Raw genomic sequence first — 14,243 nt, 5'->3', positions numbered from 1 at the left:
TTTAAGGCTCATGTAACACATTGTGTCTGTATGATTGTAATGTATGGATAACTGGTTACAGTACAAGGAAAAATAAACACAACAAAACATGTGTATAGGACACCCAGCCCTAAAGAAAAGAAAAAGTCAATGAATGGAACCAACTTACATGAAACTGGAGTTAGGCAGATGGGGCACGCAGAGAGAGAGAGAGAGAGAGAGAGAGAGAGAGAGAGAAAGAGAGAGAGAGAGAGAGAAGGAGGGGAAGAGGAAGAGTGAGAGGGGGAAACAGACACAGGGTTAATGTGAGTAAAGGGCGGCTGTGGAGTGGTGGAGGTTGGGACGGACCCCGCAGGTATTTTAACAAAAATAAACAAATGAAAAAAAAAAAACTACAAGCAATGGCACATCTGGCAAAGGAGTTTACAGTTGAACCTAAACATTTTAAAAATTACTTTCAGGTTTTCCCATCTTTTCAACAAATGGGGTAAAAAAGATATTAAACTAGCATGATCGATTTCAATTCTGGTTAAAATCCTTGTCCAGGTGGTCATTTGTTGCAGTGCATAACCCAAGGAATCAGTAGGAAGCATTAAACAGTGACATGTTCAACATTATGGGGCCTTCATTGCAACACACTGACAAGCTTTCAGTGTTGTGACTTGTGTTGTGTAGTATTTAAATGATGGGTTCATTTTAGAAAGTAATTAAATAAGCAAGATGTTTCAAGTGTTTTAAAAGGTTTTTGACATAATTAGTCACAGCTTTATACTGCATAAGATCACAATTCAACTGAAGATAAGGGATACAGATGTTCTGTTTGGACTATTCTCATATACTGGAAAAAAGAATTCAAAGTCAGAGTTGTTGCATTGAGTTGATGCTTGAATGCTTCCCTCTTTGACAGATTCCTTTCTATATCCATGGCCAGCCCAGCGGTTATACATTCCCCACATCACTAGGTTACTTCATTAATGACTTGTATTTCTACAATGGTTAAAGTATAGTATAGTTAAGTATGGCGCAAAGCATACATGCAGGGCTAGAAAAAACGGGTACAGAGACACAGGACGCCGTAGTTGGTATGTTGCAGAGACTGTATGTAGAGGAAATGTTATGCAATAGTGAAGTGAAGCATGATGGGTAGAGAAAGCCAACTTAATGCACCGCCCGCCTCCCCAGGATGGACCAGCTCAGAGCCCTGAGGAGCCAAGAGAGATGGCAGGAAGACGCAGCACAGTGCAGGAAGCAACATACAGTATCTCACAAAAGTGAGTACACCCCTAACATTTCTTCACATTTTTCTTTATATCTTTCCATGGGACAACACTGAATAAATGACACTTTGATACAATGTAAAGTAGTCAGTGTACAGCTTGTATAACAGTGTAAATTTAGTGTCCCCTCAAAATAACTCGACACACAGCCATTAATGTCTAAACTGCTGGCAACAAAAGTGAGTACACCCCTTAGAAAAAATTTACAAATTGGGCCCAAAGTGTAAATATTTTGTGTGGCCACCATTATTTTCCAGCACTGCCTTAACCCTCTTGGGCATGGAGTTCACTAGAGCTTCACAGGTTGCAACTGGAACCCTCTTCCACCCATTTATGACAGCATCACAGAGCTGGTGGATATTAAAGACCTTGCGCTCCTCCACCTTCCGTTTGAGGATGCCCCAAAGATGCTCAATAGGGTTTAGGTCTGGAGACATGCTTGGCCAGGCCATAACCTTTACCCTCAGCTTTTTTAGCAAGCCACTGGTCGTCTTGGAGGTGTGTTTGGGGTCGTTATCATGTTGCAATACCACCCTGCGGCCCAGTTTACGAAGGTTGAGTGCACATGGTCAGCGTCGTACACAGAGGTTGGCTTTGGAAAATAGACGTATGAGTGCTGCCAGCATTGCTGAAGGGCTTGAAGGGGTGGGGGGTCAACCTGTCAGTGCTCAGACCATACGCCACACTCTGCATCATACTGGTCTGCATGGCTCATCATACCAGAAGGAAGCCTATTCTAAAGATGATGCACAAGAAACCCCACAAAAAGTTTGCTGAAGACAAACAGACTACGGACATGGATTACTGCAACCATGTCCTGTGGTCTGATGAGACCAAAATAAATGTATTTGGTTCAGATGGTGTTAAGAGTGTGGAGCGGCAACCAGGTGAGGAGTACAAAGACAAGTGTGTCTTGCCTAGAGTCAAGCATGGTGGTTGGAGTGTCATGGTCTGGGGCTGCATGAGTGCTGCCAGCACTGGGGATCTACAGTTCATTGAATTCTAACATGTACTGTGACATACTGAAGCAGAGCATGATCCCCTCCCTTCATAAACTGGGCCGCAGGGCAGTACTGCAACATGATAACGACCCCAAACACCCCTCCGAACGACCACTGGCTTGCTAAAGAAGCTGAGGGTACAGGTTATGGACTGGCCAAGCATGTCTCCAGTCTTAAACCCTATTGAGCATCTTTGGGGCATCCTAAAACGGGAGATGGAGGAGCGCAAGGACTCTAATATCCACCAGCTCCTTGATGTCGTCATGAATGGGTAGAAGAGGGTTCCAGTTGCAACCTGTGAAGCTCTAGTGAACTACATGCCCAAGAGGGTTAAGGCAGTGCTAGAAAATAATGATGGCAAAACAAAATATTGACACTTTGGGCCCAATTTGGACATTTTTTCTTAGGGGTGTACTCACTTTTGTTGCCAGCAGTTTAGACATTAATGGCTGTGTGTCGAGTTATTTTGAGGGGACAGTAAATTTACACTGTTATACAAGCTGTACACTGACTACTTGACATTGTATCAAAGTGTCATTTATTCAGTGTTGTCGCATGGAAAGATATAAAGAAAAATGTGAAGAAATGTTAGGGGTGTACTCACTTTTGTGAGATACTGTAGACTTTGGAAAAATCATGTTGTTTACAGTATCGCCGATATGCTGCCGAGCAATAGATAGGTTTGTGTTGAGGGGGGGGGAAGATTCTACAATCTTCTACTAAATATAAATGTATTAATTATTCATGAGACTTTGATGCTGGCTGACCTTATGACTGTATACTGTGCAATTCATAAGTGGCTTGTTAAAACAAAACCCAGAGCAAATGTTTGAATTTAAGTAACAACAGATGTTACTCAAATACTGACCAATGTATTTAAAAAGAAAAAGTGATTGTTTGAAATACTATTTGCCAATAGGGAATACAATCCTGAATTTGTCCTCTTTATAAAAGAGTGGCTCCAAGTGGCTTGTTTGCGCAGCAAATAAAGCTGTTGGCTAGGTTACAGACAGATCCTACTGCACAGATTCTGAACAGTAAGCATATTTCATAGGTTTACTGCAAAATCTGTTAGACTTGAATGTTTATATCAAATACAGCCAAATATTCAGCAGAATGTGTATGTGTGTGTTTTTGTTACCTGTTAGTCATGCTCATGCACCAGAAGCAGCAGCAGCGAGAAGAGTGCGAGAGTACAACGAGAGGCGGTAGGCAGTCCCAGCATCTCGAATGTGTGGGTTTGTGTTTGTTGGACGTTTGTGTGTACGGTTAGCATGAGTGCATGCGTTTCAATGGCACTCACCTTTGTAAACGTTGAGTGTGATGGTGCGGACTGCGATGCGGACCATGCTTTCAGGGTGGTTGAAAAACTTAATGGCCTCGGTGTACAGGGCAAAGTCATTAGTGTGCTGTGTGTGGGAGACAGAGAGGGGGCACTGGTGAGCAAGGCACAGCATTGCACAGCTGCGCTCAGGCCGGAAACGACCACAGAGAGAGAGAGAGAAAGGAGCTAGTGGAGACAGAAATTCTGTCAGGTATCACATTTTGATAAAAGAGAACGTAATGATAGTAACAAGGTATTTAGTTGTCCTATCTAAATGCTCTACAAACAGTAAAGTGCTTTACTAAAGGAGAGTTAAACTAAACTAAATACTACTAAAGTACACTAAAGTTGAATTTATCCACCTTTAGAGACAGCTAGCCCACAAGTAACCCCGTCGAAAAAACTCAAATTATTATTATAAAATCTAGTTTAAAAGAAATGCTTTTTGACTGTCTCAAGATGGTTTGACAGGACTGTGTGGGCATGACAGTATAAAACAGTATCCATGGCAACTGTAGTCATTGTTTTTATAGAACGTTCGGCCAGAGAACAATCGTGATTGGTTCAAAACACTTATTGTGCAATAAGAACCAGAGCATAGCCCCCCTTATCTAAACCTAATTTCTGTAAACTGACTATCAAATTTAAATGACAATATCTTTAATTTGGATGGACTAGCCTTACTCTTTTCAGATGTGTACTATCATGCAGATAGCTCCCGAAATGACATAGTTGGAACAATCTTGCAGGTTTGGGTTTACAGGGGCTTTTAAGACTTTTAAACTGTCGATGTTTAGGCTTTATTATTGACAGTGGATATTGATTTGGGTTTTTTGGGCCCGTCCTGACACATTACACCAATGATGATCAATAAATAGTACTTCAGAAGGTCAACAGCTGTTTAAATACCAGCATGCGATTAGGTACATTTGCATGTGTAAGACAGGCAGTTCATCTCTCTCTGTGCTAGTCCCTTATCCTCTACCCAAACATTCCTCAGTCACTGCGACCTCAAACCATTCACTGAGGGTCAGAAGGCCAGCGGTCACCAAGAGGTCACAGCAAATGAAGAAATCCTAAACCCTGACACCAAAACCAAACCAAAAGAGTGTGTCTTCCTGTCTTCAACATTTTACTTGTTATGTGTAGATCTGACAGCAACGGAGGTGGCCAAAGTGATGTGCCATCCAACAGTGCCCTCTGGAGGACAAACTATGAATCAATACATGATAAATTAATTATAATAAATTAGGTGAGAGATGAATAGAAGAATACTATTGAAAAAAGACAAGACAAATTAATTTGTTATTGTCCCAGTATACTGTCAGATCTACACATAGGGTCTGGTTTAGGCTTCAGGGATAGAGCTACCATCAACAGTACACCAATAACTTTCCCCAGCACACACAGGCCAATGGAAGGACTAGAGATACTGTTGAAACAATGGAGGGTAACATCATCAGGGATTATTCAGGTGGAGTGTTGTTTGGCGATACCATCTGTTATCACATACACATACAATGATATAACATCCTATCAATATAATTCTATCAATATTTCCAAATAAAGAATCATTCTGGTTTTGGAGCTCTATTTAAGAGAAACAAGATCTTGTTTAGAACACTTTGGTCACTATGGGCTTATATTAATAATAATGACACCATTCTCAGCATTAAAGGGAACATTGACACGTATGCGTTTGTATCAGCTGGGGAAAGGGAGTTGACTTGTGGACAAGACAGAATAAACCAACCTATCTACACAGGAGAAGTGTTCTGCTGGAGACTAGTGGATAGAAGCAGCCTGACAATTCCAAACACAGGTAAACTTGTACATAAGTAGAGAAATAGAAGCAGCAGGCTGTTCTCTCTCGTCTACAGCTGGTTTTCACTAATCCCTTTAAACACACACTTTCCTCATTATCAGCCTTTTATCATTAATCTCTTCCTTCCTCTTTCTCTGTTATAAAGTGCAAGATAAAAGTTGTTGAGCGTAATACAAAGATCCTGTAGGCCTCAGTCCCTCTCATCTCCCCAGCCGTCTATGACCTCACCTCGTTGTAGAAGAAGTGCACGGTGTGGTTGTTGAGTTTGAGTGACAGGGTCTTGAGGAAGGAGATGTAGTATGCCATGATCTCCTCGTCCGAGAAGTCAAACTTGTGGACAATGATGGAGTTCACGTGGTTGTTTGACAAGAGGTAATCTGAGAGGAGAAGAGAAAAGAGATTGGATAGCTTCACTGCACTACTTTCATGTTGGCTCCACCATCATCAGATCAACTGTGAGGTTGGACATCTACAGTGACTACTGTGTACAGTGAACATGAGAAAAGATTATTGATTCAACAATTTTCTCAGAATGCAAGCCTATAATTACTTTACATAAAAGTATCTCCCTGCTGTATAAATTAGAGTGTAAACTGATATCTGCCGAGTATGCGGTTGCCTAGTAACAACACAAAATGCAGAAGGCTGCTATGCATTGTATATTTCAATAAAGACAGAGTGTGCGAGGTGCCTTGCATACTTTGGCCTACAGAACACATGAAATGCGATGTAAACAACTACACAATATACTGTATAATAGAGACACCTTTTATTATAATGGTAGACAAGTGCATTGCATATATAGTGTACAACACTAGAGTAGCTGATGTTTCTGCATCAGCTAATGGGGATCCTAATAAAATCAAATCAAACACCAACACAGCCTCAAAACACTCAAACTTAAGAAGCAGCAGTCTTTAAAACTACACATAGTTGACAGAAAAGGAATGATTTGTTTCAGGGTTATATTATTGTAATGCATAACATACATACATTTATGAATGTTTATTTTTTCAACCTTTTGATTTAAATACGTACATAGGGAGGTCTCGTGACTGATGTTCTCAAACAGTATGTTGAGGGTCTGGAGGAGCTGCACACACACGTAGCGTCCCGACTTCTGACGCAGGATGTTCAAGAAGAAAGCAAACATGTTCTTCTCCAGGAAGAAGCTGAACACAGAGTGTACACACATGCATCATTCAATTCATGATGACTTCAAAATGATCTAATTGAAGAATTGTTCTCTAGTGCTAGTGCGACGCATTAAACATAAGCCCACATTTTTTCTATAATTTGATTCCCAAAATGGAGCTTGAATTTACACACCTGTCTCTCTCCCCCCCCCCCCCCGTTTTCTGGCTAGAGTATCTTTACTGCCACAATCTAATAAAGCAGTGGGCCAAATACTAAAAACGACAGGACAATTTTTGTGACGCACTGACTATGCAAATATCCTGTACTTATATATTTCTCAGTTTTAATTTCATTGGACCAGATCTCAGACTCACTCTAGCTACCCCACCCCACATTAAATACTGCATTTAAATATACATGAGCACTCTAGTACTTTGCACCATAGAGGTTCAGTGGTTTTTAGGCCAATATCAAGTTCATTGTCATAATGTTGAAATACGGCAAACTTCTGAAAAAAAAAAGTTCATTAAAAGACAACACAGTTACTAGCCTAGAAGATGAGAAGGTACCGTTTATCTACATGTTCATTTTAAGAGTTTCCTGCTAGCACCAAGTATGCTTTCAACCTCCACAGTGGCTTTTCTGCACTTTAAAGCCATTTCCTGTTTTTTAATGATAACGCTGGAGATGGTAAAATGGATTAACAGAAGTGATACGCACTTATTGCTGCTGTGCAAACAAAAAACCCATGACTATGGTGTCATGAACTTTTTATTATCCATCTATGTCATAATGTTGGATATTAAGGTTTAAAAAATAATCAGGATCGGATGATCAAACAAGAATTGTGTATCTGTTCAACTTTAAATGCATGAATACAAATAATAGTTTAAACAAACAGTGTGCTCAAACCTTGCCTATTTGAATATAGATTCAAATACAGGTAAATAAAAAGCTGTCAAATGTCAAACCCATGCAGGAGTAACATCTGCATATTGGTAGCTACAGGGGAGGGATCTGGCATGAAGAGACAGTGACTGGTACTTACTCAAACACAGAGCTGTCATTCTGGTCGCCCCAGATGAGGATCTCTGTGATGGAGCGGATGGTCTCCACTAGAAGATTTCGGTTGTGGTCTGTCACCGTGGTGTTTTTGGTCAGGACATGGTACATGTACCTGGTGGGAGAGACATGGGACAGACTGCGGTGAGAAGCATATCAACAACGGCTGCTGCTACACCAACACAGGCCAGTGCAATGTGTCTGATTGCGATTGACAACGGTTAATTATGTTCAAATAAAACTCATTCGGATACCAAAACAAGTATTTGCTATGAGCAAACACAGGCAGTCTTACATTTGAAGACAGTGACTCATGTCCAAATGGTGCAATGTAATAACTTTAATATATATATATATATTTTTCTATATTTTTCAATGTGTTACACCAAGATGACATATGTCCAAGTACTCCATTTAGATTGGACATATACAAAGCCTAACAATTAGGCTAGAAACACAAATAAAAACCTATCAAAATAAAACAAAGCAAAACCAGAGAAGGGAAAAGGAATACGTAAATAAATAAATAGAATAATTAACAATACTAATACTGATGCTTATAATGATGATAATAATTACACACAGATTTTTCCATTTAATGTTGCCTATTAATAACAGCTCTCATGTGCGTGTGTGTGCATACTGAGCTTGACTGATTTCTTCCACATTTATTGAACGTTTTGTGGTGGAGCAACTGTCTAGTCATTGGCAGCTCTCCCCTTAAACATAATCAGAGGTCTAATTAGCCAGTAACTGAAAACACCTGTGCAGCCCATTGTTATACTGATTGAGTATATCAGAAAAGTACAGTGTAGATTCTGCTTTAGGGTGGCTTTTCACTTTAAAGCTAAAACAAGCTAGTTCACATGCCCATGTATCTTAACGACGACAATAGAAACGATACAGCAGGAGCAATGGATTAAACCAGCTCACTGGACATGTTAAGAGCTATTAGCTAGATACTTTAATGTGTCAACAACTCGGCTAATGACACCGCTGACATACGTTCTCAACCAGTTATCATAAAGGCTAACGTTAGCCCGTCTGTTGGTAGCCACTCACTTCAAATGGTCCAAGGAGTGGATGTTTTTCGCTTTCCCCTGTCCTCCAACCCAGCTTCGTGACCGGCCAAACATGGTTGCGGCTTTAAAAATGTTGGGATACCAGGCGCTTTATTTTGCACAGGTTAGTGTCCGCATCTATCCATTACACCCACTTTCCCGTACAGATAGCTACCTAGCAAACAGAAGGTGAGAGGCGGCGACAGCATCGAACTGGGGTCATTACGTAACAGCTTTAGTCGATAGTGCATCTGGGAGTTGCTGTTCTTCCTCTGTGGTAGGCGCTGAGATAGCATACAAGTTCGAGTGGAGGAAAAACTACAACCGTCACTTCCCATGTCGCCAGTGACTGTTAAATCACGCGACTTATCCTCGCGGGGGTCCCCTTTTATAATAGGTCCATGCTGAAGACGAGTGACAGCGTATAGACCAATCACAACAGAGCCTGCTGAACGGTGAGCCAATCACCTGCCGATATGTCCATGGTGTCGACGGGACGCTCTGTTTTGATGCGGTTGACAAAAATGTTAGACGGGACATCTTAGCTGTAAGAAAAAGATCGGCAAACGCGTGTATTCGTGAATGTTTCGTATCTCCGATTGCGGGTGTATATACAAGAAAACTTGAAAATACTTTGCAAGTAAATCACGTTCACGTTTCGACGTTTGTTATAGCATATGCACGGTACTGTTTTTAGTCCGAACCAGCTGGCGTGGCGTGAATTCTGCAAGCCCTAAGGACCAATGACGGGAATGCGTGGAACTAGCTAGCGTGATATGTTGATACCGTCTCCCGGTTATTATTAGCTATGAAAGTTTTTCCTTTCTTGTCTCCTGGATCGTACAGATAAACAACAGCAGGACTGAACGGCTGCCTCTCAATCACTGTTTGCAGGTTGGGACGATCCGAAATGGACGCCCCAACCCCATCGCCCCCAAAATATTTCTAGCGGTGCACTGGTGACTAATCAGCAGCTCCAGTCTGCCACGTCCTGGCCGTGCACGAAGGCAAGAAAGAACCCAACCCGTGGCTTTCTTTATTTTCTATGACACACACAATTTATGCCCAGCTAGATTCGGTGGAATCGCTGTTGGACGAACTCCCATATATGTTTTATCTGGGCCTGTTCTTTGTGAACGTGCTGATCCTGTACTATGCCTTTTTGATGGAGTACATCGTCCTGAATGTGGGGATAGTGTTTCTGCCCGAGGACATGGACCAGGCGCTGGTGGACCTCGGTGTGCTATCTGACCCGGCCTCTGTCCCCTATGACACAGACACGGAGCTGGACGTGTTTGAAGGGTATCTTGAGTGACAGGGCCCTCCAGGAGGACGATAAAGGGGATTTAAGTGGTGGTGTTGGTGTAAACACCCCCATAATCAGGGATGTGGGGAAAAAATGCATCTGAGCGGATGCTGTTGCTGCCCTTTTCTCAAAGAGACATATCAGTGAAAAGGTAAGCAGACCACACGTGACATTCTGTGGTTTAAGTTTATTTTTTATTTATTTTTCATGCAGCTTAAGCCAGCGATTCTGGGGAACGCTTGTTGTCAAAATCACTTTTTGTCAAAAATCTGTGCATTTCCTCACAATCTGCTACCTGTCAATACACATCCTAGGCTCTCCAAACAGGCATGTTGGGCCCTTCTGTTTACATGCTAGTTTAAAGAGCTTAGGCTGTGTAATAACAATTTATTTTTTCAACACACACATAGTGTGGACAGGAGATATTCACTGATTTTGACAACAAGCGTTATACAGAATCACTGACTCCACCTCCAAGATGGTAAGGGTGCTTTAACACCTGCAGTACTTGGTTCGATTGAGACAACCTCAGGTGCGTTTCCACATTTGCTGCATTTCCTGTGAGCAATCGCACTCAGTGGACCAAACAAGCGGACCAAGACTTTGTTGAAGAGATGATCTCTTTACACTTCCAAACAAACTCTGGTGCAGTCTGTTTGTGGTGAGAATGTGACCGGACTGAGTCCGACCTAACTGCAAAAAGCACTGACCATGTGTTCCAAAATCGCATACTTCAATACTTCAAAATCTGTTAACTATGCTACATACTACACTACAGCTAATAATGAAAAGTATGTAGTTTGCATGTAGCAGGCAAACAATTTGGACATGCTGTACTTTTACTTATGTATTTCATCATAATAGATAGATGTGAAAGAGCAGCGAACTTTTTGAGAAATGGAACGTGTCTTTCTTGCATCAGGTGTGAACCGCCCCAAGGACCTAAGGCCTTTGCACACTGGACACGTAGCGAATAAATGGCCCAAAAATGATATGAAAGCTTGTATTGACTCACAAAAAGAAAACAATTGTTTGTTGTGCAAAGGCCTTTAGATGTTATTAGACCCATTTGTCACATTTTCATCCACAAAACTCACCCATTTTATGTTATGCTGTACAATAAACTATAGGAAATATTTTAATGCTGATCTGCTGTAACGTGTGTATGTGTTTGTGACATGTCTCTCTAGGTTGTCCCGGCTCAAAGAAGGTAGCCTAAGGAAGACATTCGCCACTGTCCGTTGGGAGGGGCACTCTGCACTGGATCAGCTGTCAGTCAGTCTGTTGCTATTCTGATATTAATGGACTCTGGCATCTCTACCCTTCACTTTGGACACAATGAGAAAAAGGAGGCACAGTGCGCTGCGAATGGAAAGACACAGCTGCTGCCGGAGATGTAGAGCAAATATATGCAGGTTGTCCGCAGTGCAGCCAGTTTCAGATACAGTAGTCTGATATGACTGGTATTTCCACTGAACAGTTTACCAGGCTGTGCTAGCCCATGGGCCTGGGGGCTGACAGCGGACGGAAATGAAATTAACCTTGCCACTTCAGTAACCTAGACATTGCGACATCTTGGTCAGAACTGACAAACTGCAGGAAAACAATGTCAACTGTAGGTCTGTTGCATTATACGTAATCACTCGCTGAAAAACTCTATTCAACTGCTTTCCCCTTTTTTACGTTTTCAGAATACAGAAGGCATTGCTTCTTTGCAGGCAAACTCATCCCTGAGGGCGTAATTTGAAAATGTGTATTTTGGCAGTCACCCAGACTACTGTGTATGTCTTTTTCAGTGATGGTACCCGCACACTCAGGGTGGCAGTCAAGACGTAACACAGGCTGTGAAACTATAGGATACAGGAGAGCCCTAATCTTTTCTAGCTCTCTTCTAGATCAGAGGTACCACACTCCCCCATGCTCTTCACTGTGATGCAGAACATATTCAAATATCTAGAGAGAGAGTATAGGCACATTTCAGTTAATAGTAATGTATTAGTTATGACAGCGGTGATCACAGCTGGCCACACCTTTCAAACTGGTTTCATCTCAGAAAAAGTGCTTCAAATATTTGACTTTGTTGAATGAATACATGTTTTGTTAACGTAACGAATGTTTGTTAGACACAGAAAAAAACTCAGCGCATGAAAAACATTGTCAATCAAAGTTTGGTTTCAGTGCACTTTCCTCTGTTTTGCATTTAGAAATTCATAAAATGTTAGTTCTTGGCAGCAATAATACAGACTGTATTAAAGCAATGGGGCAATTCGATAGCTATAAGAATGAGCTAATGCAAAAACTAATTGCAAAGCAGTTCTCCCATTCATGTGTTTTGTTGTTGATGATTGGAAGAAAACATACGAACAGTATGTATGAGCCTTGAAAGCACTGTTCATACTCCAGGTCTGAAGAGTAATTATAGCCCAGCTAATTAACTTAACATTGACTTTGGAAGCAATATTTTTTCATAGCATACAGTATAGTACCTGCCAACCAGAATGAGCAAACTGCATAATAATTATCATCAATTTGTTTACTCTAGTTATTTGATGGAACCAAATAAACTGAGGCAGTAGAGGCAACAAGTTGACGATTTTTTCCAAAAAATATTTGCACATGCACATTTCAGACTTTAAACAAGCTTTAGTCCAGAATTTCATTGTCTGACTTTTCACAAGACCACACAGAGGGCTCTGCTGTGGTAAGATGATTTTTTGATTTACACTTTGTGTAATGAATCAAACAGAAAAAGCCAACTTAAAAACAAGGGTGTGAACGTACTGAGATTTACCTAGAGCTGTTTGTTTATCATACCAAGCGTTGATTAATGATGGCTGATAACCAAATTCTTTCTCCTTCGTTTTGGACTTTGCAGTAAGCGATATTTTTTGGGTGATGTGCAATGTTTTGATTGGATTGTTTACACGTTTGTATCAATTAGTTTGGCCATAAGAATTCTATTTTTGGCAGGCTAAAATAACTGCATGTAGATCACGCAACACTAAAGCTCAGGATACTTATATTCATTAAATATTCTAAACATTTATATGTGGAATTTGGTCAAAAAACTAATGAGATGAACACCAGGTGAACCCTTACAGTAGTTGAATGAGGATTTCTGATTTCTAACTGAAGGTCAAAGTCAGAATGACAAGTTGCCATACTGAAAAATACAGAGAGCGTTTTGTGGCTTAATACCAACTCATTGGCGATGGCTTGAATGTAACCAACATTCATTTAGATGAAAAGGTAACACAATATGGCTTTAAAGCTACTCCACGTGTTCAAAATCAGTGGCAAGGGAAGCGGACAGAACAGGGAGCAATTGTAGTTTTGTGCGAAAACTGTCTATAAATCACTGGTGTGTAGTTACTAGTTTATATGTGCCATTTCCCGGGCATGATACCTCACTGTGCTGGTCAGACTCTGATCAACTCTGCTCATAGCATCTACTTTATGAGTAAGCGATGAGAGCCTTTGCTTGGTTTATTGGTCTCATCATCATAAAATGTCAACAAGCAGCCTGTACCCAGTGCTTGTGTCATCCGTCCACCTCTCGCACATGCACATGCTATAATAAGCTATGGATCGTAACAGAGTTTTATTTTCCAATGTATATTTAATAAACTTTGAGCGAATGCCAGCTTTTTGCCTCTTACTCCAACTGTTTGTTGACTAAATGTATTGTATTTTGTATATTGACGACCGTGCAGTAGATTAATGGTAATGATAGTAGAGTTATTCATCTCAGACACTTTTATATTTTGTCCACAAGAGAGCGACGGTGAGTCAGACAACAGTAGCTGGATGGAACGCTTGATGCTGCGAAGAAAAATCCTCATCAGATCAGACTACGGGACTTTTCCACAAACATACTCTCTATAGAATGTCTGTGACTGACAACTGTAATTACTTAACAAAGCCACCGACTGAGGAAAGGGTTAAAAAGTGAACCTGTAAATACCAGTGACATTTTTGAGATTGTTGTGATGTAGCGAGGAGTATACTAAAATATGACCTTGGCATATTACTGATTCACATTTTGTGAAATACATAGTAGCACAATTTGAAACAAGTCACTCAGCACAAGTCTACAAAGAAAATGCAACTGTGTTCTTATGTCTTAAATCAGGCTCAGATATCCTGACTTTCACTTTTGAGTATTATGGGTCAAGCCCTAAAATGATCCTACACTTCCCATAATGCAATACAGCCTTGCCCTAATAGCCCTATAGCAGTTTGTATAAGTTATAGCCAAGAATTTATGTTGT

At 40.9% G+C, this 14,243-nt stretch overlaps 2 protein-coding genes across 3 annotated transcripts in view; one reads left to right on the top strand and one right to left on the bottom strand.

Moving 5' to 3' along the window:
- clec16a (C-type lectin domain containing 16A) overlaps positions 1-8,822 on the bottom strand; it is a 36,477-nt gene extending 27,655 nt beyond the window's left edge. For both annotated transcript variants that reach the window (XM_080044707.1, XM_080044708.1), the window contains exons 1-5: positions 8,668-8,822; positions 7,592-7,720; positions 6,445-6,578; positions 5,635-5,783; positions 3,561-3,666 (exon numbers count right to left, since the gene is read on the bottom strand). In XM_080044707.1, coding sequence (XP_079900833.1) covers positions 3,561-3,666; positions 5,635-5,783; positions 6,445-6,578; positions 7,592-7,720; positions 8,668-8,741 — 592 coding nt within the window. In that variant the 5' untranslated portion in view covers positions 8,742-8,822. The remainder of the gene's footprint in view (positions 1-3,560; positions 3,667-5,634; positions 5,784-6,444; positions 6,579-7,591; positions 7,721-8,667) is intronic.
- A 370-nt stretch (positions 8,823-9,192) lies between these two features.
- dexi (Dexi homolog (mouse)) lies at positions 9,193-13,518 on the top strand. Its single transcript, XM_080044716.1, has 2 exons — positions 9,193-10,123; positions 11,163-13,518. Exon 1 carries the CDS (start codon positions 9,712-9,714, stop codon positions 9,979-9,981), a length of 270 nt encoding a protein of 89 aa, XP_079900842.1. The 5' UTR covers positions 9,193-9,711; the 3' UTR covers positions 9,982-10,123; positions 11,163-13,518.
- Positions 13,519-14,243: the final 725 nt, after the last annotated feature.

This window comes from Ammodytes marinus, assembly GCF_949987685.1.
Source record: "Ammodytes marinus genome assembly, chromosome: 16".
Lineage (NCBI taxonomy): Eukaryota > Metazoa > Chordata > Actinopteri > Uranoscopiformes > Ammodytidae > Ammodytes > Ammodytes marinus.
This window is presented reverse-complemented; position numbering and strand designations above follow the sequence as displayed.

Bases quoted from the DNA above. Each gene is read 5' to 3' on its own strand.
- dexi (XM_080044716.1), top strand. From the start codon at position 9,712: ATGACACACACAATTTATGCCCAGCTAGATTCGGTGGAATCGCTGTTG.